This window comes from Corvus hawaiiensis, chromosome 6 (assembly GCF_020740725.1).
Source record: "Corvus hawaiiensis isolate bCorHaw1 chromosome 6, bCorHaw1.pri.cur, whole genome shotgun sequence".
NCBI classification, from domain to species: Eukaryota; Metazoa; Chordata; class Aves; order Passeriformes; family Corvidae; genus Corvus; species Corvus hawaiiensis.
This window is the reverse complement of record NC_063218.1, coordinates 49,526,421-49,548,907: the sequence shown is the minus strand read 5'-3', so window position 1 is coordinate 49,548,907 and position 22,487 is coordinate 49,526,421. Positions and strand designations below refer to the sequence as shown.

Sequence of the window (22,487 nt, the reverse complement as noted above, 5' to 3'; positions counted from 1 at the left end):
TATATTCAGAAGCAGAATTACTTCCAAAATCAGGTATTTTTTAGAAATGCATTATGTTCTCTTTTTCTCCCATCAGGACCAGTACATCTTCCTAAACCAGTGTGTCATGGATATCATTAGATCCCAGAGAGAGAGGAAAACTGACCTTATCTACCAAAACGTGACAGCAATGGCAATCTATGAAAACTTCGCACCTGGGCCAGCCTTTGGGAAGGCCAATGGCTACCACACATAGCCCAGAAGGAGCCCAGTGCCTCCAGGAGGTGCTACCTGCCCATAGGAAAGGGAGGTGTTCGACTCGTGTTTTCTGGAATTGTGTGCAGTGTCTCATGTCTGGCTTCTCCAGTTCTGTCTGCATTCAAAGGTGTGATCTACAGGAGGAAAAACACAATGCTGGCAGGAGCTGCAGATTGATGTTAAAACAACCCAAACAACAAAACCCAAGCAAAACTTTTTAAAGTTAACAGCGGAATCTTGCTTTTTCTTGGGAATTTAACAGTACTGATAGGTGAAATAGCATTTGCAGTATGAACAGTGAACTAGAATTTAAATATTGAAATAATAACACAAGCTTTTTATTACAGTTTTATATGATTTCATTTACAGACACCAGGTTTGTGGGCTGTTTGAATATATTTAATTATAAGTTTCAGGAACATATTTTATCTACTGTATCTGGTTACTTAGTTAATAGATATGTGCCTCTGTGATCTGTTTTTTTCTGTGTTCCTTTTTATTTAAAAAAGGAGTACAAATGGCTCCTTCAAATGGACATTTATACTTGGAAATTGTGCCTTTTCTAGTTGCTACTCTAGGAAAAAAAACAGCAGAGATTCTATTTTTGTACTGAAACTCTTAATGAGAACACAGATTTTTAAATAAGGCTTATGTCAAACTTAACTGTAGTTGCACTGTTGGCAGGACTCTCCAGAAGTTTGGAGCTGAGCTTTGTTTTTGCATTTCACCACAAATATCCCCTGCCTTAATGTTTCGGTGCCTCTGCCAGAGGAAAAAGGAGTGTGGTCTGTCACTCCGAGCTTTAACTGTAGTTACAAACAGAGCAAGTGAATCTGTGAATGTGTGTGCGGGGGAGTGTGTGGGGGTGTGGATGAAGGACAGAATAGCTCCTCCCTGTTCCTGGCTGATATTCTGTTTTTATACAATTTATAATGATTTATTTAAAGGTGCAATATATGATTTACTGAATAATGCTCACTCTAATAGAGTTTTTCTCAGGTTGGTGTCTTTTTATCATTGTTGTTGTTTTTCCTCAAGTATATAAATCTGTGAAAATGTTGAAACTAAGGTTCCAAGTGTTGAAGCACTCCCAAACGGATCGAGTGGCTTTACCATTTCTACCAAAAGACATTGCACAAAGTTCTGCTGTAAAGACAAATTTCTTGGTTGTTTTAGCCATTCAAAACTGAGACACATCTTACCTGCCTGCATCTCACTGATCCAGTGTAATTGTTTTGTAATTATTTGCAATATACTGCTGCTTTTGTTTTGACTGATCCTTTTAGAAACAGAAGGAACAAGCAGAAATCCCCGGTTTGCTGATTTCACAAGTCAAGGATCAGATTGGATTTATTTTGCTGGTACATAACTGTTAGACTTAGGAAGGCATTACCAATGAAGGACTTACATAGCTTGGGGTGGGGGGAGGGTCTGTTTTTTGGGTTTTGGATTGTTGCACTGGTTGCATTGCAGATGAATATGAAGTTTATGAATAATGCTATAGAATAGCGATAAAGCAGGGAAAAAATCTTATGAAGGTTTAATAACCAGAGTCCCTGGAATTCTGCTGCTTTTTTGTTGTCGTCGTTTTGGCGGTTTTTGTTTTAGTAGAGTTGTCAGGAAAAGCTACAGATGCTAGGAGTATATGTGGCTTTACAGTGGAACCTGGCAGCCTCACAGGTCCTCCAGTGTCAGCTGAAGGAGAACATAGGAATTCCTGGTGCACAACTGTAACTTTACAAATATCCTGAGGAATTTTTCACAACCTGGTGTGAAACTGTGGTGTGCTGCATAAGCAAAACTGGAGGAACAAACCACAGTGCACTTTTGGTTGGTAGGTTTTGGGGTTTGGTTTGGTTGTTTGTAGTTTGTTGGTTTTTTTTCTTTGTAGCAGCCACTTGTGGGTTCTTGAATATAATTTTGTTTCTCTTTCTCTGGAAATACTTTAAAAGACCCTCATCATGAGGTTGATGATCCTGCCCACCTCCATCCAAACTGGCAGCCCAGAAAGTGGATCTCTCACCTGCATTCTTCCTAAGCTGCTGTCAGATGACAAAGATAAACCACTCGGACCAAACAGAACCATTCCAAAGGAACTGGGAGGGAGGAAATTCTGCGCTTTGCAGTCATGTTATTTTCTTTAACTCTCTTACTCTTTCAGTTACTGCACATCTGTGCAGAGCACAGAGCCAGTATTCGTTATTCCAGATCTCCCAAGAACTTGCTGCCTTAGGGTGGCAAGTGCTCTTTTGCTCCAGAAGGCCCTTGCTTTGTATAGCATAGAGGAGAGGGAGATGAGTCTTCCATGCTAGATCATGTTGTTTCTATTCTGTTGCAGCAGAACATCAGAAAACAAGCTAGGACAGTATGTGTTTCTGCCTAACCACTGCCCAGATCCTCTTACAGAAAACAGATGGATCTGTCCCATTATTTTGGTATTGGAAGCAGGCATCAAATTCTCACTTGTGCCATCATCTAATGAGTATCCATTTTTAAAGAACTGTACGCAGGTGTTTTTTCAAAACTGGTTCATTGTGAGAGGAGACTGAAGGTTGAAGTAAATGACCTGTTGATTCTGTGTATAGGTGGAAAAAGCTGGCAAGGCTTAAGCTGTTGTAAACATATGGTTGGGCATAGTGTCAGTGTGAATAAGGAGGACATTCCTTGTAGGATGTCTCTGCAGGAAGAGGAGGACTACAGGTCATGCTCCACTACCTTGTGGATCTGTCTTGGTCAAGGTGACTTGAATTCCCGTAAATGTTTTCTGCCTGCCCTCTGATGTTCTCTGTGTTATAATTGCTGAGATCTGGTCTCTTTGGTCAGTGTTTTCTCTCACTGTTGCTTATTTAAAGCTGTCCACTGAAAGCTCCACTGTGTGACAATTGCCATCTCTTGCATTTCTGTTCTACCCTTTTTTCCCATTTGGGGCCTGCTTAAGAAGGGAAAAGTTGATGTGTTTCAAATAAGTGACTGTTGAATATCTTGAAATGATGTACAAATTTTATTGTTTTCATATTTGTTGTACAGGAAATTTCAGTACATGTCTGTAATATTTTTAATGGTTTGATTTGTTTTTAAAAATATAAAAATAACAATTAAAAAGCATCATCCCAGAGCACTTTTTGTCTTATTTTTCCTTTGTTGGGATTTTGTTTTGAATAAAATTAATTTGCTAAAATACCCATTTCATAAGGACTTCATAATGGAAAGTGTGCCCCCATCCTCTGGGGTGGCACTTGAGTCAGTTGTGTATTGCAGTCACTGGAGCTCCTTGGGAGGGTGTTAATCTGTCTTTCAGACTTCCCTGGCAGGCCCTGGATCTGATATTACTGTGTCCTGGCAGTTGGTAGCTTCTCTAAATGAACAGCTTGATTCCAGGTAAAGAAACGGGACCATCATCCAAGGTCCATCAAAAGATTTCCATTCACTGAAATAGCCTTGGGGGAGGACCAATGTTTCTAGGATTTCTTTGCTTCCAGAGAAACAAGAGTGAGGACTTTTTCATCTCTTTGTGTTGTCTGGAGGTGGTGATAGAAGGAGATGCAGAAATACCTTTGCGATGTTATAGCTGGCTGCTGGATTACAGATCACCTGTCTGTAGATGCATAGAAGATTATCTCACTGAAGTCCCTTTCTCCTAAAATTATTTAGTTGCCATTCCTGACTGCCATCTGAATCACTCCTGAGGAGGATCACATGCCTGGAGTGTGATACTGGCACACAGCAGCTCTCCAGTTCATCACAGGGTGCTTACACTGGAGTAAATCTTGTGATCCTCCATGGCAACTGCTGTGTTCTGTTTCTGAAGCGCCTGCATGGTGAGATGGGAAGAGCCAAGTGTGATTGTCTTGTCATTACTCGGTGGGACCATGTGCCAGCCACATGACGGTGGTCTTAGCCTTGTAATATTAGAACTTCAGGAAAGCCAGCTGTTTTGGCTGTCATTTGGAGCCTTTGTCTGTTTGGGTGGGTAGAGATGAACCTGAATATCTGGGAATCACATTCTGTACCTGGTCTTGTCGTGTGTTAGTTTTACTGCCTTGGAGATTAGAGATGGAGGTCAGAGAGGAGAGGATGTAATGTTTCTGCCCTGTTCTGGGCTTAATAAATGGGATGTATCGATGCTGCCTGTGCATGCCCTTCCTGGATGGGTGTTACCAGGCAGCAAATGGAGTTTGGAGATGAACATGTGAGTGTTTTTGTGGAAAAGGGTCAGAAATGGGGGCTTGGGAGGGAAAAACACCTGAAAACTTTGCACAGTATGTTATTCTGAAGCAAAAAGAGCGAACCAAGGACTTAACACCTCCTGGGTTTTCTGAGTAAAAACTAATTAAAAAATGCAGGTGTAATCACTATGGTCAAGTGGTGGAATGTGGGGCAAGCAAAGATCAAGAGTTTACTTGCTTCTGAGATGGGCAGGTACAGTGTTCTCCACTCTCCTGTACTCACCAGAAAAGTTACTGTACTTCCTTTCTTCTTTTACTGTGACACTGCTTCAGGGAGTCTCTTTCAGCACCTCACGTAAGAACTCATGGTGTTGAAAAACCTCTGCCTGCAAACTGTTCTGTTTTCAGCACTTTGCGAAGTGTTTTTGATGTTGGTACCAAACTGCCTCTCTCCAATCTTGTGCTTCATTCCATTTTCCTTACCCTTGGACTTGGCAAACTGCTTGCCCATGCCAGCCTCCTGCCTGCGAGGGAGGAGGAGGCAAATGAAGCAGAAAACCTGAGTTGGAAGCACCAGGAGGAGCTGCTTCCTGCCTGCGTTGTTAGCTGAAGGGAAGGAGCTGTTAGAACATATCACATGGGGGAGAAGCTGGGAGCCCTTCTCAAGCTATTTCTTAGATCTGAAGAAAAAGATTATGAATCCAGGCCTGTTTTTCTTTGTCCCCGTTACTTAGCAGAACAGAATTTATTCATTCAAATTGCTTTCCCTGGGTTTATTTCATTTTAAATTAATATACATAATTTCCTGACAGCCAAAAGCAACACTAGCAAATTATCCCCTCTTGCTGAGAAAAGATAGTCTAGTTTGATCCCAGGTGACTTACTTGAATTCATATTTTATCTCCAACTTCCCAAGTAATCAGAGAAAAGCCAGATTGTTTGGAGCAATGTTCAAGGGTAGTGCTGGTGTCTTGTGGACATCCCTGGTATATTAATAGTGCTGACGAGGATTTCTAGGGACACACAAGAGCTGTGTGTGCTCAGTGTGTGAGGGACAGAGCGCTCTTCACACAGTGCCAGTCTGTGCTCGTTTCACCACAGGGCAGGATGGACAGGAAATCAGGGATCCTCTCTAAGGGATTTCTAGACTTCTTTTATTTTTTTGTCTGGCAGATTTTTGATGTGGTGATTTCAGAGCTGGGAATATGCTATCAGAAGAAAACAGGTTTTATGATAATGATCTAATGTCAGCTCTGATTAAGGTATGTATCTATGTAAGAGGTGGTTGTTGTCAAGCCAGAAAGGAAATATATCCTGTTCATTTCTGGTTTAAGCCTCCAGATGGCACATGATACCGCTGGTCTTTCAATGGAAAGCTTTCCCTGCCGGGCTGCTCCTTTTTCACTTCCTTCCCAGATTCTGATAACCTCCCTCCTCTCCTTCTGCTGTTTCTCTTTCCTTCTCCTTGCCCATGCCGCTTGCTAAGCCCGGGCCGCCGTGCCTGTGTATGGCCGTCTGCCTGCTCCACAGGGATATGTAGAGTGTTATCCACCTGGCCAGGTGACTTTTTCAGAAACTCCTAAGCTCAGTAATAGCCTGATAATGCCAAATAATCCTTTGCTACCTTGGGAAGTGCTCTTACGCTTCAGTGTTGCTGACACCTCGGCATTTTCTGATGGTATGTGTATTCCAAGGTGTAAGGGCTCTGGCTGGCACCAGCCTGGAGCTGGTTATTCAGCATTACCAGCTGTGTGCTCATTTCCCAGGTTATCAGTCTGCTCCACAGCTGTTCCCAGCAATAACAGATTTATGGGATTGCTGAACACAGTGCAGATACATCAATAAAGACAGCAAACAGTGACGTGCTTGCTCGTACTACTCAATACGCTTAACAGTTAAAAGGCTGTTTCATTTAATGGATCTGTTTGTGTGTAACACTAAATGTGACTTTTCCCTGCCTTTTTTTACACAGGTCCTTGGGGAGATTTTAAATGTAGCTTTTAAAGCATCCGGCAACATCTGCTGAGTGATTTTGGCTTCCTCTGTCTCCCACTTGAAATACGGTGAGATTTCAATACAAAGCTCTAGTGATAGATCCATTTTTTACCAATGAGGCAGTAATGGAGATGGGTGTGTGAGGGAGCTCTAAATCTTCTGGAAGATCTATCTGCAACTGCCCAGCTGCTTACAAATCCTTCAGCCTTTGAGCAAGGAGTAAATCAAAACTAGAAATAACATTTCACATCAGAACTTCCCATGCTCGTGTATCAGCACTGGTCCTGTGGAAGACCTGCTCTGAGCAGGATTTGGCTGAGGTGAACAGCTCTCAGATGCTGCCTCCTGGCCTGAGTGATGCTCCCAGTGCTGATAGTGACAGGCCAGGTTGTCACGTGCTGAAGGAAAGCTGAGTTCTGGAGGCCACTTACCAAAATACAAAGAAAAATTTGTGACCAATATAGATCAGTCAAACCTTTAAACTCATTGTAATTTAATTATAAGCCAGGTCTAAAGCTACTGAATTGGTTTTCCTCTGCATGAGCATCTAAAGTGTGACTGAGATGCCAGAAAATACATTTCATATTGTTTGTTGCAATCAATATTTTCTTGTGTCAAGTCACTAGCATCACATTAGTACCAATCACGTTATTTGTGTTAAGACACTCGATGTTGCCACTTGGTATTTTGAAAATGAGCTTTTCAAGGTTTTAGAAGGTGTTACCTTTAAAAAATGCCACTAAAGAAAGATTTGAACAGTTCCACCTGGCAAAAATCATTCTTGGGAATTTCTATTTTATTTATTCACCATTTGGCATATTTTTAAAGCAATTGAAGGTAAAGATGAACATGGCTGTTTCAATCAGCATTTAGGAAAGTATTCCAAGTTTGTTTCCTAAAATGTGTTTTTTAGTCAAAGGGACTGAAATACTGAGAAATCCAAAGAAAGCTCTGGTTCCTGTGACATGTGGAACACGACCTTATCTCTCCTCCCCCATTCTTGCAAGTCAGACAAGAGAGGAATGTAAGCATATGTAGAGCAGGCAGTTTGCATGGGGCCTTGGCAAACCAAGCTTTTTTTTCTCTCTTTCTCCCTCTCTCTTTCTCCCTCTCTCTTTCTCCCTCTCTTCCCCTCTCTCTCTCTTTTTCTTTGAAAAGGATGGGACAGAGAATAGGGAATCTGAATGTATATGGATGTCAATCAGTAATATCCTTTTAAACTTCCTGCAGATGGTATTCTGAGCCATATAGAACTGAAGGCAAGTTCCCTAACCCCAACAGCTTTCCTCTGTGTTGATTTTGGTATTTTATTTGTTGACCTATTTAAAGACCTGTATTTTTTATGCAGTATTTTCTTATCTGATTTATAATTTTGAGTTAGGACCTTATTCTGAAGAGCTGTAGAAAGTATATGCTCTGTCCTGAAAAGCATTGCACTGAGCCATCCATCACATATATTTAAGCTATCCACTTCCCATTTCACAGACAGAAGTTAGATATCTTTTTACTTTTAATTTTTTTCCCTCTGGCTACATTATTCTATTGCAATGAAATTTTAAAAGTCAGCCTGAGGACAGCACAATGTTATTACCAAACCAGAGCCCTATAGCTCTCTCAAAGTCATTGGCTTTAAATGATATTAGGAGAACATGGAAGTATTAGTCTATGAACTACAGTCAGTTAGTTCCAGATGAAACATTGTTGTAGTTGCAGTTTATTACATGAAGTGATCAATATGTTGTAAATGCTTTTTTACAAGGCAGAGCCAGAATCCCAGTGAAAACACAACCAGCAGCACCACAGTCTGCAGAGACTGCTCTCTGCGCCCAGAAAAACCACAACACTGCAGTTTTTCTTGGGATTGAGCTTTTACTCAGTGAACATTTCAACTTCCAAGGACTTTGCCGTTTAGTTTATTTTGGAAAAGGCAGGATGACTCTGGAGGACTCAGGTGGCGGCTTTCTCTGGGCTGAGGACACAGCTGCCAAGGAGGGAAGGACCATTTCCTGATTAGAATTTGCAATGAATGATATGGCCAGAGGCAGGAGATAAACACAACCAGCTGAGGCATGAGACAGCAGTGTGGTGATCATGGTCACTCTAATAAGCAGCATTTGCAATTATCTACCACTTTTCAGACTTCTTAGGTACAAAATTTTTAGGAGACATTTGAAGGCAGTTTTGCAAACTTCTCAGAAGTAGTTCCTTTCAGCAAAATGGGTGGAGTAGGAATAAAATCAGAGGGCTTTGTAGGCAATTCAATGTTGGTATCATTAACAAAGACAAACAATCATCTTTGAAATACCCCAAAAAGAATTTGCAAAATGAGCTGATGTCTTTGCTAGCAGCTGCGTTGTGGGGGTGAATTGCTTTCCCAAAGCTGGGGGAAGCAGAAAGCACTCTTGCTGTGGTGGGGAAAACCTGTGTGTTTCATGGCAGGTGTATACTGCAAATATTGCAGACGTGAAGCTATGGTGCTGCTTCTTGTTTCACACAACGGAGAAAGGAAAAAGTAAGTAATTTCTGCAGAGTTGAATTCTTCCATTGCAAAAAATAAAACATCTCAATAGCCTGTGACTGTACCAGAAACCAACAGGCAAACAGCAGGGAGAGATTAGTGTAGAGCCTCTCATCAGCCTCCATAGGAAAGGCATTGTGTTCCAAGCTGACAGTGCCCTTTTAATTTTGCTGGTGTGTAAGGAAAATTCTTACATGCTAATAGTCAAATTATGATTTCCCATGATGGAAAGGCAGGAGCTACTAAGCATAACAAAGTGAGTTTCCCCTGCTCACTAGGACATCTGCCAGTACTGTGATCAAATCATGGCTTTCCTTGGCCCACAGTCAGGAGCAAACTGCTTATCCTTGATCAAAAGCACAGTCTGCTTGGGTGGAGATGCTTTAATTATTGGTGACAAATCTGACAAAAGCCTTTTGAAGTGACAGTCTCAGGATGCCTCAGTGTTCACATATGGGGGAATCAATTGACTAATTACAGCAAGAAATAGCCTCAATGAAACTGAAACATGAGGTGGGGGTCTGAGCTGCACTGAGACGCAGGCAGCAGGTGTGAGGGTGGCCAGGCAAGCAGGACCTGCCAAGGCTAAGGACTGTGGGTGGGGGACGAGACGTTTGGGATAGATCAGTTGCTGTAGGATGTGTCTGGCTTTATGATCTGGTTCTTGCTATGCAAAAGCAGCAGAGGGGCCAGCCCAAGAAGTTGCAGTGGACAGAGCAGTGTTTCACAGTCGTGCCTTGCAAAGGCTTTATCTCCCTCTCATGGGCCAGTCTCCAGCAACAGCCCCAGGCTCTCTGCACCAAGCAGAGCCACTGCACAGGAAACCAATTCCAGAGTGCTCTAAGGGATGGAAAAACCCAAAATATCTCTTACAGTTAAATGAAATGCCATCTTTTCCCCTAACTAAATTCACAGCAAAGGCAGAAAGCAAATGGAAAGGACAGTGTAGTTAGGGTCTTGCTACACTTGGGCAAATCCCCCCCATCCTGTGAGGTTTAGCTGTGAGGAAGGATTTGTGACTAGGCTGAGAATGCCTGCTCTCTCCAATCCTCCCCACTTCCCTGGTAAACCAAAACCAGGCAGGCATCCTGAACTGTGGCCACAGGCCTTCTGTCTGCTAACGGGTGTGGGGAGGACTCATTTCAAAGGGTGGAAGTCACGGCACCCAGATGGATTCCCCTTTGGCAGGAGATGAAAGCGTGTGGTTTCAGAACAAAGAGCTCGATTTTTGCATGTAGGAAATTAAGAGATCAGCTGAGCAATGTTATACAAGCTGGAGGGGAAGCCTTAAAAGTTACAAAAAGCACATTATACTTGATGCATTCACCAGTGGTGCTGACTGAGGCATTCTGTGCTAAATGAAGTTGCAATATAGTGCAGGTGAGGGCACTGGCCCAGGACAGCAGTGGTGACAGCATATTCTACCTCTTCTACACTGGGGGATATCACAGCTACTAAAAAGAGGAAAAAAGTGCTCTGGTTTTGTAAAAACAAATCCATTTGTGGCTGTTTAGAAATGGGGGCTGGAATAAAATGCAAGCAATGGTATCTGGCACTTAAGTTACAGAAAGCAGTAATAATTTTGTACTTTTTCTCAGTTTGGCTGGACTTGCGTGCTGGGAGCTGACTTGGAAGGACTGGGCTGGCATCAAGTGTTTTCTTATGCTTCATGGCTCCCATGCATGATGATGAGAACACACCTGAGTCAAATCAAGATTCCCATGGTACTCGCGGTTGAGAACAGCTTTAAGATCCTGGCTCTCAGAAAAAGCTACTGTGCTGTATGTAATTCCTCATTCCACAGGTTTATAAATGCTCCTCACGCTGCCTCACCTCTCTTCCACCCCGGGCTGCTCTCAGGGCTGTTCCTCCCACTGTGTCCCTCACTTCTTGCTGCTGGTGAGAGTTGTGCTCTCACTGGAGGACGTTGTCCCGGAGGCAGCACCAGTTTCAGGGACAGGTCGGGCAGTGCATGGTGGTGTGGCTGGGGAGGAATCCATGGACTTGGGTGGATCTGTCATAGGGCAGCCCCTGGCCCCTCTCCCTGCAGTGGCCGCTCCTCTGCTGCCAGCACCTGGGCACCACAGCAGGCATGGATCTTCTCCTGGCCACGCTGCCGCCAGCAGGCCCAGGCTGCTCGTCTGATCTGGCCACCACATCTACTCTACCCCGCTCCTGCCATTGCTGGGGACAGGACAGGCAAGGTCCCTGTGTAAGCTGGCACCCAGTGGGTGGGTCTGCCTTCTTCAGACATTTCCCTCCAGATAGAAATGGACTGAAAATGGTGCTGGGAGAAACAGCGAGTCCCGTCCCAGGCGAGAGGGCCCTCAGGGCCCTGAGGTGGTTCCTCAGGGCTCCTGCCACTGTGGGGGCTGAGGAGAATTTGTTTCAAACCTCACTTTGGGGTTGCTGGTGCCCACCTTGGTGGCCACCCCACACTTTCAAGGGTTACACCGGGCTGCTCCCCAGCCCACTGCACCCGAGGGGCAGGAGGGTTGTTAAGGAGCCCCGGGGGAAATGATCTTTCTGTGCATCAGGAGCCAGGTTTAACGCAGTGCTCCTACGTCTTCCTGAGGTCTGAAGCAAACCGGTCAGTAAACACATGGATTTGGGGATCTCTGGCAGGAGCCAGCAATGTCCAGAGCTGGGCCAGGCTGCAGGCTCACACCTTGAGAGCTGGTGGTGATGGAGGACTTGAGTTGATGAATTGTGCCTGCTGGTCCTTGTGCACATGGAAGGAGAAAGAAGGTGAAGGTGGAGGGATTCATGAATAATTAAACTCTTGAGACAGAGGAACATACATAATGCATGATAAATTAGTCCAAGTGCAGCAGAGAAAGCATGGGTAAAGTTTGTTTCAACAAGCAGAAAATGGGATGTGACAAGCTATTTACGCCAGAATGGCTGTTTGCTAAAATTTTTCATTTATTTATACGGATTTTCTCCCCATCACAGTTAGGGGTTGGCCTAGAGTGGGACAGAAATCAGCAACTGAGACGGAAAACAAGTTTGGTTCCTGCTGGGTCCCAGTCCAGCACCCTCCCTGCCTGGGAGATCTTCTTCCCTGCTTAGTGCTCTTCTTTCCTTTCTGATAATCTGATGCAATATTTCCTGCCTGGTCGCCTGGGCTGCAGTTTGACTGAGGCTAAGGCGGGTAGAGTAATGCTCTTAATTCCATGGAAACAGAGAGGCCCGTGTTGACTCACTCTAGCCTTTTCTGATCCCAGATTCCCTAAATGTTTTCTTTCTTCTAAACTGTATTTGCTGTTACAACATAAATTATTTATAAGATGTTACACTCGTTACAGATGGTAATGAGGCTGCCAAGCAGAGGGCATCAAGTCTATACTGCAAGTGTCAAACTGATTTAAGAGGGGTGTATGTGTAAATAAAAACCCAGTCCCTTCCTTTTCTTGAACAAACCCAGCAGGTCTGTTCAAATTCACTTTTCCCATAAATAACTCTAAAGGCCAAAAGCTGCATTATTAGACTTGCAGAGTTGCTTCATCTGAATCAGAGCTCTGAGCAACATGACTTGTTTCTTTCTTTCCCCAGCTGTGAATCACTTGAGGTCTCCTTTCCTGTGTTAATGAACAAGTTAGGTATCTGTCATGATGGATCACAGGACACCATAGACAGAAGGTGTTTATTACAGATACCTGCCACGCAAACCCCCCAGCTTTGGCAGAGCTGGTTTCATCCCTTGTGCTCATCACAGGCTGCTCATGGAGTGGGACTGTGTGAAGTAGGACTGTGGAGCTGAGGACTGAAACACCAGTTCTTTGATCTTGTCTCTTCTTCCACATTCTGCTCACTCCAAAGCAGCCTTCCCCCTCAAAGCAAGGGCCACTGGGTGCTGTGCTTGCTGACCTGCCTGTTCCAAGAGAGGGTATCTCGCTTCTCACAGGGGGAGACAATTTGCAGGGAAATAATTTTCTGTTACTGTCTTGCAGGCTGCTTTTTTTGTACTCTAGGACCAATGCCTGCTTTCCGGTGCATATTGCACTTGGTTTTCTTCATGTTTCTGCAGTCCCAACAAGCAGGGACTGCTTAGACTTGAGGTGGCTGAAAAAACAGTCTAAGCTCTTCTGTTGTTTTATGATTTTTTCATATATATGGCCTTTCATCACTCCTTGCTAGAAAAGGTGAAACTACAGAAAATCACAGCATCCTGCTGTCCTTTGTGATCAAAGTAGGTGTGAAGGGTTGAGTGTAAAGCAATTTTCTCCCAGAAATCAATACATTCTCTTTTAACACTGAGGTCATCTATATATTAAAAAATATAAGTATTAAAGAATCGTGCAAATACTGGGCCGATAAAACATACAAAATCAGAAGACTGCTGTTAAAAGCTTAAGACTGTCCAGCCCCCTCACTGAGGAGACACAGATGCCAGCTGCATATCCAAATGCTGGAAGAGATGGGGAAGAGGGAAACAGCTTTTGATCTTGTGTTACGGAGAAGCCCAACGCAGATTTAACAGCCTCAGCTCTAACTACAAAGATATGCTTCAGTTCCTGAAGTGTCATAGGCTTCCTGCATGCTGCTGGGCTGTCCTAGTAGTAAGAAAGTGATGTAGCTTTCCCAGAAGGAACACCCTAGTTCACAAAGTTCACAAAGGATAAATGTGCTAAAGAGAATAAAAATGGGCTATGGCCAGGCAAAGCACAAGCACACTATGGAAACTCCTCTCTGAGCAGGTTCAGCAGATGAGCAGAGTTCTGCTTTTTTTGCCTTTTTTTCTTTTTTTCCTTTTTTTTTTTTTTGTGTAGGGTTTTTCCCCTTCAGCTGTTGCAATGACTCAGTGATTTGCATGGCCACTCATGTTATGGATTCTTTGAGTACACAACTGGCTTGATGAAATGTCCTGTCAGCTATCTCTAATTCAGCTAGATTTCCTTTCTTTCTCTTCCTTCTCCCTCCTAGTGCCTTAATCTAGATGAGCCTTGCCACTTTAAAACTAAAGTGGGACACAGGAATATGAGAGAGAGAGAGAAAAGGAAAATTTCTGAACTCCCTGCCCTGTTCCAAATTAATTAGAGCCCAAACCACCTCAAATGTGTGTAGAAAGCAGCTTGGAAAATGTTCTCCATTACGGCATTTAAATCCTGAAACTAAAGTTTATGATGAGTGTTAAACCAAACCCTGCACCAGCACCCCTCTCTGCAGTTTGACCTCACTCCAAACACACAGGAGAGGAAAATGTATGTATTCACCAGGTTTTTAGCAGAATGTGCACAACTTCCAGCCTAAACCAACCCAATGCTTGCCAGTAGGATGGGACACCAGCACAGCTGCCTGGCTGACTGATTTTTTTTTCTTTTCAGCTGTGTGAAAATGAAGATGTTCCTGGAGGCAGGCTGCTCTGGGAACCTGCTTGGCATCCCCCTCTTTCGTATGACCCTCGTGTGGGTCCTGGCCTGCTGCTGGCTTTGTGCTCTCCTGCTCCCAAAGGTAAGGGGGCTCCTCACCTGCTGTCAAGTGTCCCTTGGTTTCCTTAAGCCAGCTGCTCCGAGGAAGTGTATGTCCAGCTTGGCTGCCTCTTTGCAGCCAGGGCACTGTTTTCTGAAGTCACTACTTGACAAACCCCTTTCCAAGCCCCAAGACCATATTTAAGGGAGCCCTCAGCATGTACTTGCCTTCAGGTTAGTGTGTGCTCCCTGCCCTGCACTACCCTTGAATGGGCAATATGGCAGCATACCATGGCTCCAAATGGAACCCTGTGTTTTCCAGAGATAGCAGAAGATCCCCAGCTGGAAGAAAAGGCTCTGTGAATTGACATGGGTCTATGCCAATTCACATCAAAGGAAAATCCAGATCATAAATGCTTGCACATGTGGCTTTTTGAGATCAGAGTACAAAGTTCAGGCTGCTGAATTTGGTTAGGCTGTGCCTCTGTGCAGCTTGATTTTAGCATACTGTGGCTCTCGAGGAGCCTCTTTTCCAGCTCCTCCAGTGTAACACTGCCTTCAGAGCTCTGAGGGAAACATCTTTGGCTTGTTGTCCTCCAAAGAGCTGTAGTACCAGCATGAAAGGAGAGGTTTCACATAAATACGTAAAAAGAGAGCAGAGGTGTCACATGAATATGTAAAAAATATATCCATATAAACCAGGAGATTAAAGGCAATGGCACGTGAAAATGAAAACTAGTTATTGTTAATGACAGTCTTGCTGACCCGATTCTAATATCTAATCTATTCTAATTTCCAATCTTCATATTCTAATCTTTTTTTCGTTATCTTTTGTTTTTTCATTATGAATCCCTTCCCATTTCAAGGTGCAGTGTAGCTTTTTGCAAAGTCTTAACCCTCCAAAGGGCTGTCTGCACTACAGACCACTTTTTCCTCCAATACATGTAGGTGAGGATATGTAATGTTACTGGTGAAGATTGGCTGGTGTTTGCTGTTCATTTGTGTCAGGAGACTGAAAGAAATGTTGCTGGGAACGTGGGATTTCACCAGAGGTGCCCTCAGTTGGGTGGCAACTCAGTTTTGCAGATAAAGCACCTTGGTGCAAAATTTCTGTAGAAACAAATCCAAATAGTTTTCACCTCAGAGAGGTTAGGAGAGGTAAATGCCAGCAAGGCAGTCAAATAGTATGCAGAGAGCACCTGTGCTTTTTCTCCACTAAGGTTTTGTGGCAAAGTTTGTCATCTGCTGTCAAAATATGTGTGTTCAGACTGATGACACATAGGCCTGGTCTTCTGCAGATTGCTGATTTACAAGTAAAGACCTCCAAAGGCCTTTCTTGACCTGCTAACATGCATAACTGCCACAAATGCCTTGTCACCTTCAGGATTTACCGTTGGTTAGATAACACATAGTAAGACTGATATTTTTTTTTTTTTCTGGACTGGCTTTTTGTTGTTTTTCTAAGGAAAGGCAAGCCCTAAGGATCCCCAGATGCCAGACAGCTCCGACTGCCACCTCTGTGAAGCCTTGTTGCACACTGAGATATTTTGCTGCTGCTGTAGCACTGGCAGGGTGAAATCAAGGGCTCCTCTGAATGGCAATGAGGTCCAGGACAAACACGTGGGGCTGAGGACAGGATAGCTTCCCGCAGCCACTGCAGCAGGTCCAGCTCTGGAAGATAAAATAGGGGTAAGGTTTTCACAGTCTCCACATTGCCCACCATGAACTGTCTGTCTTTGAGTGAAGCAATGTTGTGTGAGCTAATTACTGAGTAATTCCCAGTGCCCCACAAAAAGCTAGGTCTGCTGTGGTGCCCCTCTAGCAGCATGAATCCATGGCTCCGAATGTCACCGTATTGCTTCCCAGCTCATGAGACACCTGCCTGACTGATTCCTTTACCCTTGTCAGTGTTCAGAATAGCTGTGCACCTATTTTAGCCAGGCAAGCCAAATGCAAGTTGTTTTTCATGCAGGATGACTGTGTACAGCAGCACAGGCAGGGGGAAGCTGGATTTTTGGAGAGCAGACCCTTAGTACGGGGCAAGATGCTCGCCCGCACTCTGATGCTGATTTTCTCCTTTATTGGCTGCTCCTGAGGCTGCAGCCAGAGGAACGCTCTCCTGTGGAACGGCAGCTTTAGACAATTTTATTGGCTGATGAATCTGATCTTGCCTGGCCACCTTCCAGAAACACTGACTTGCCCGAGATGAGAGTGAGAGGAAGGTTGCTCTTCCTGGGGCTCTAAAGCAATTCTTTTGAGACCAACGTTACACCCATGCCTTGCTGCACGGTGAGTATAGAAAGACAGGTCCGTATGGCCACGTCTATATGCGTAAAGTGCTTTATGATCTAATTGCTGACACAATTAAATGTGCAGCTCCTGTGGACTGTGTCTCGTTTGCTGCTTAATTATGTGAAAATGTACTTGGTAAATGGCTCGCTGTCACAAAATGCTCAATTAACTGTTGCAATGATCTAAGTTGAAACACTGCATTTGTGTCCTACTCTGGTTATTTCCTGTGCTGCAACACATTGATTTAAGCTTTCAGCCATGAGAGAGCAAAACGCAGCTGCAAGATGTTGATATTAAAATGTTTCCTTTGGTTTTATTATTTTGCTAGTGGAAACTCAAAATACCAGAGCTGCTTGCTAATATTTGCTCAAGTCTTCTAAAAATCGCTGATTAATCTTGCCCTTTCTTTTTTAAGGGTAACTTCTGTGAAGTTCGATGCTATGGATCGTTTTGCAAGTTGTGCTTTGCCACAGAGCAAAAATAGGGCAGAGCAAAGGAAGGGAATGTCTTTAATGTATCTCCCAAAGTTTGTGGTGCTCAAAGTGGCAGGATACTGCATTGCACCTACATCAGTTGCAAACAGCCCTTTAGATAAACATTTCTGAAGAGTCCCCAAAAATATTGCTACCTAAGGAATTGATGGTTGACCAGCAGCACTGGAACAGAATGAAGGAATGCAGCTTTTTAGACTGCAGCAGTCCTATAATATACAAAGATGCAGCTAATCCTGAGAGTGCGTCATACCTGCTGCTTCAAAAATGACACTAAAAACTGAGTTTCACTCTAACAACCTGCAATGCCCCTGATACTCAGCAGGGAGTTGGAGAATGTGTATTTTTAACAGCTTTGGGAAACAACATTTTATCACTGTACTTGATCAAAATACCTCTCTCTAATATTTCATAGGGTTTTTTTGTTAGGAGAGGTGGTGCAGGAAGTGGGGTGTGAGTGTTTTCTGCAAACAGATCCCTGCTGAACAAAGTGCAGGGACAATATAACTTCCCTAGAGCTAAGATAATGTATTAAATTAAAGGTGATTAAAGCTATATACAGTCCCCAAAGATTTCCTAAGCTAGAGCTTTCCAAACTCTTGGGCTGTGTGCAGCACAACTGTTGATGGCAATGATGCTTTTCTTCATTCTTCTTCCTGAGGACCAAGGGGGGAACCTGAGCAGCTTCATGACTTGCCTTGGCTGGCATAGCTTTGCAGTACCATACTGGCCTGGGATGCAATGGGTTCCTTAGGGAGCCAGAAGCCAATGGCATGGGGCTGGCTATAGCCTCTTGGAATCACCTGCACCGCAGCTGCCTTCCCAAGCTGTGTGGAAGTTATGTTTTGACTACTCTGGGAAGAGGACAGAGTGGGAGGGCCAAGTTTGTAGGTAGAGGAGAGACATGAGCATTGATTTGCAGCTGTAGTTATAAGGAAGACTGTCCCCATCATGTCCAAGTGGGGAGGAGAGGTCTCACTTGGTGCAATTTCATCTGTATTTCAGCTCAGGAGGAGATAACTTGTTGAACTGGCTCTCATGACAAGTGGAATGGCAATCCATGAAGCCATGTGGCCCTGTTATCACCTGTGGTTAGGGGAGTGAAGTAAGACTTTGTATTAATGAGAAGTGATGCAGCAAATATGGTTTAGTATGACTTTTGTGCAATCGTGCCAGGTAGCATTGACAAACTTTGGTTCTGTGTCTCCTAAGCATTTGTTTTGTTGGCCCTGTAAATAGTCTAAATTGCTTTTTTGCTTGTTCCTGTGTTTCTGCACCACTCCTGCTCCTGTTCTTGCTGGCTGAGGCTTCCACGTGAGCCATGGGAAGCTGACATTCATACTCACTGGATTTCAAACATCCTTTCTAGAAACCACAGGCTCTGTCATTATATGGAAGATGAGGCCATTTTATACCTAGTTCTATGGATGTGTTTGTGATTTCCTGGGATTTTCTTGCAGAATCTGAATTAGAGATTATTTCAGGTTAAGATTTAACTTTAAAAAATGTGAAAAACAGTGTTGACATACCAACTCTGTACCTGTTCATCCTCCTGGAGAAGTTTTTTGTATTAATGTCAGACATGCATCTGTGAAGTTGCAATCTGTGGCTGTTATAGTTGTAAGACTGGAAAAGAAGAAAAAGGGGAGGAAACTGTGCGTGAAGATGTGAATTTTGCTGGTTTTAGATTTAAATAGAAAGCACTGAAGGTAACCCATGGTAGAAATGGAGCTTTGCCACTTTGCAATTTATTTGGAGGGGAATGAGTGATCCTCTTGATTCTTCAAAGGGTCTTTCGAAACCCCGTTACCGATGTGCTGCTGGTGTGTTCCAGCAAAATAGTAACCCTGAAAGAGCTGGATACAGGCTGCTGACTTGTTTTTTCAGCCTTTGCCATCACTCCATGTGCCACAACAGGCAAAATGTTGGTGACTTCTGTCACTGTCAAACCAAAAGTAGTGGTGGCCTCGCTTTGGGCACCGGTGGAATGGATATCCAAGGAGTGCTCCTTGTGCCTGAGCTGTGTTGGTGATCTCTGAGCAGTCCCAGGGAAGCGAGGGTAGCCCAGGGCCCTGTGGCAGGGCAGGGGATGAGGCTCAGTCTCATGGGATGAATTGCCCTTTCCTGGCCTGCCCCTCAGCTTGTAGCAGTGGGAAGGCCATGACTGCAGCCAGCCTCAGAACAGAATGGCAGACTTTTTCCTGTTCTGCTGTCAGTCCTCTGGGGTGGTGCTTTGCACTCCAACTGCCTCCTTCAGCCTTGTAAATGTGGCAAGTTTCTCAGTTTTCTTGGAGTAGATAAAAGATAATGGCATTTCTAGTCATTTTGCCTTGAGGGGAGAAAATGGAGAAAAGTAGAAAGAGGAGGTGACTAAAAATACATAAAGCTTGTGATCTTCATTAATGATTATATTTGGCAATTCCTCAGAAATGGATCCAAGAGATCCATTTCTTTGACTTTGAAAAGCATTTATCTGGAAATGTTTTGGTTTTAGCTCAAGACCTGAGTTAAGAAAGTGGAAATACATTGATATGTATTTTGACAGTTTAAAATAGCTTCTATGCAATGCTCTTACAGCATGTTCATTTAGAATGTGGACTTGCAAATTGCAGTCGTATTTTGAAACACTTGGAATTCAGAATGACATGTGAACTGTCTGCAGTGATTTTATTTTTATCTTTTTTGGGTTTGTTGGTTAGCTTGGATGTGAATTTGTATTTCTGTATATCTATATGAACATAATCCTATTAACATGTATGTAAGTAGGAAGCTGGTAGGCAATGTGCTTACATATAAACCAGCATATTATTGAGTCATAACATGAAATATTTACTATCGATATCCATGTGTAAACCTAATGTGCTGTAGATTCATGCTAGGAGTAATAAGGCAAGAAACTGTTTATGCTCTGTGGCATAGATAACCAGATCAAAAGTGGGAATGAGAACTGGAATTGTTCTTCCATTTCAATGTTCCAGCCTGACAAATGGTGCATCTTCTGCTACAGTAAGGCATTTATTTGCAGGGAATACAGAACCTAACATTTGATCTGGGCTTTCTGAGCAAAATATTGTCTTGAGTAAGGGAGTGGACCCTACCAGGAGAAGGTACCTTAGGTAGCTCAGTTTTCCACACTGAAGTGTTGGAGCATGTTGCACCCACCTCAGCAGCAGAGCCAGCAACCTCCTCACATTCCAAATCACACTGGATAAAACCAAGAAGGGTCTTTCCCCACTAGCAAATTTCATTCTTTCACAGAATATGTGAGGATGGTTTTTCCATGGTGCACCATCCAGATTCCAGGATGCCTGGCATGCAAAGACAGATAAAAACTAACCAGAGGAGAAATTTAGAAAGCAAAGCAAACAAAAATTAGAATTTCTTTGTGTGTGAAAAATATGCACCACCAAAAAACTCACCAGCCTGATACCCACATCCCTTGGAATAAAGACAACCTATTTGCTTTTAATCACATTATTTATAATACCTTTTAGAAGCAAAACTGAAATCCATAGCCAGGACACCAGCTGGAGATATTCAGGAATATCTCCATGGAAATAACATCTTGGAAAGCAAAGCTTGCTGAAGTTTGCTCATTTTCATCTGCAGAGCAGTGCAGTCTGGGAGAAAACAGGAGCTAGGTGACAACCAGTCTCCCTGTTTCTACACCCACAGCCACAACAGATGGATGGGTGATAGGATCTTTCCAGAGCAGCTCATGTCCTCCCTTATGGTGTAGCTCTTGTAGCCACTTTGATCTTAGTGGGCAGCCACTGTTTGGGACCTTTCCAGGTGTTCCTACCACAAAATGATAATGATTATGCACAGCTCATGCCTTTAATGTAAACTGAAGTGTTTACAAAGCATGTGTGGATGTGCACTTCTACTTCCCCAAATACAAGAGATTTCCTCCCTTGCAGTTTTCATGTGAACCTTCCAGGGATAAGGAGATGCAGGATGGAAGCAAGGGGAAGGGAAAGCCTGTTGGACTCTCCTTGGGAAAGTTTCATCAGTAAGACAGCAACCTGTGGCCACTTGTAACTGCAACACTGGCAGCACCCCCAGAGTAGTTTCAGCTTCTGGTTTGGCAGCAGCAAATGGCAAAACGGCACAAACTGACTCACCCATGACCCCATGTAAGCAAAGATTTGTGTCCCCTTAACCTTTTGCAAAAGATGGGCACAATATGAAAGCTTAAACCCTGAAGCAGATGGTGCATTTCTGTACCAAGCATCATGTCAAGTGTGTGATGAAATGTGGCTGGCTAAGTGTGTCCAGATGGGCATTGCTCCTTTGATGAAGAAACCATTAAAATGTGGCAATTTGTGGGAATCTAGGCTAAAATAGGCTCTCACACAGAGAGCTAGTACAAGGCACAAATTTAAAAAATTTCTTTCTACATAGGTAACTGAAATGGGGAGGGGGGAACTTTAAAAGATTGTGTAATCATTTAATTTGCTGCTTCATGGAACTCGGATATAAGACACTGAAAACAAGGAGGGATGTGACCTTTCAGCCAATACTGTAGTGCTAATATAGAAAATGTGTCCCCAACACACCTGGCTTCTCTTTCCAGCTGGCTTCTTAGGAAGGATATTTGAGGAAAATGCCCTATATGATGTTACAGTCCTGTAATTTTCAGGCTAGGCTACAGAGGGATTATATACTTGTTATTTTGGTTTCCCTTGAGAGAGTTCTGCAATGTTTCATAAATCCAGATGACTAGTATAGATTTTAGGGAATATGTAATTTGCCACATGGAATATATGCTGGTCATTACCTCTGTTCTTAGAGGAGATGGTTGCTAACAAAAATGATGTCTGACAGGCTGTTCCTTACTGCGGAATGATCTGTCATCTCCTCAGGTTCTTGTAAATTGCTGTAGCTCAAGATTAGGGTAAAATGTTTAAAAGCTGTCAAAAGCAGCTTCAAAGCCTCTGACCTTCCAACATTTTAGAAGTGGTTTAGGAGCTTATGATACTGAATCCTGCAATCACTTTTGAAATGTTTTTCTCATCCATCTTCCTTGAATGAATATAAATGTCTTTATTTCCTACAAGTAAAAAGGGCCTAACTTTGGCCACAAAGAATTGCTGATCGTGAACTTGCTGAAATGTTATCTGTGAGGAGTAAAATTTGGAATTGACTTGTTGAACTGATAAGATTTGTTAGGATAGTCCCTGGTAAATGCCTCAACCTTTGTAATATAAAAGATTATGCTTGAAAATAAGCATGGGAGGAAAATGCACTTGTCTCAGGAAAAAAAACAGTGAACACTTGCCCTGTGCAGGGCCAGGAGTTGGACTCAATAATCTTTGTGGATCCCTTCCAACTCAAGATAATCTATGATTCTATGATTCTGTGACTTGAATTATTT

The 22,487-nt window shown here is 43.4% G+C and overlaps 2 protein-coding genes and 1 long non-coding RNA gene across 18 annotated transcripts in view; all 3 read left to right on the top strand.

Moving 5' to 3' along the window:
* Positions 1-3,355, top strand: part of PTPRJ (protein tyrosine phosphatase receptor type J) — a 74,280-nt gene extending 70,925 nt beyond the window's left edge. For all 16 annotated transcript variants that reach the window (XM_048307625.1, XM_048307622.1, XM_048307615.1 and 13 more), the window contains one exon: positions 77-3,355. In XM_048307625.1, coding sequence (XP_048163582.1) covers positions 77-235 — 159 coding nt within the window. In that variant the 3' untranslated portion in view covers positions 236-3,355. The remainder of the gene's footprint in view (positions 1-76) is intronic.
* Positions 3,356-5,857: 2,502 nt separating this feature from the next.
* On the top strand, positions 5,858-16,010 carry LOC125328214. Its single transcript, XR_007204594.1, has 5 exons — positions 5,858-5,963; positions 6,376-6,466; positions 10,515-10,697; positions 14,244-14,370; positions 15,793-16,010. It is a non-coding gene; the product is annotated as an uncharacterized LOC125328214 (long non-coding RNA).
* A 519-nt stretch (positions 16,011-16,529) lies between these two features.
* The window catches only part of OSBPL5 (oxysterol binding protein like 5), a 214,359-nt gene continuing 208,401 nt past the window's right edge, over positions 16,530-22,487 (top strand). Inside the window, exon 1 of the mRNA XM_048305785.1 lies at positions 16,530-16,616. Within this exon, the coding sequence (XP_048161742.1) occupies positions 16,602-16,616 (15 nt within the window). The 5' untranslated portion in view covers positions 16,530-16,601. The remainder of the gene's footprint in view (positions 16,617-22,487) is intronic.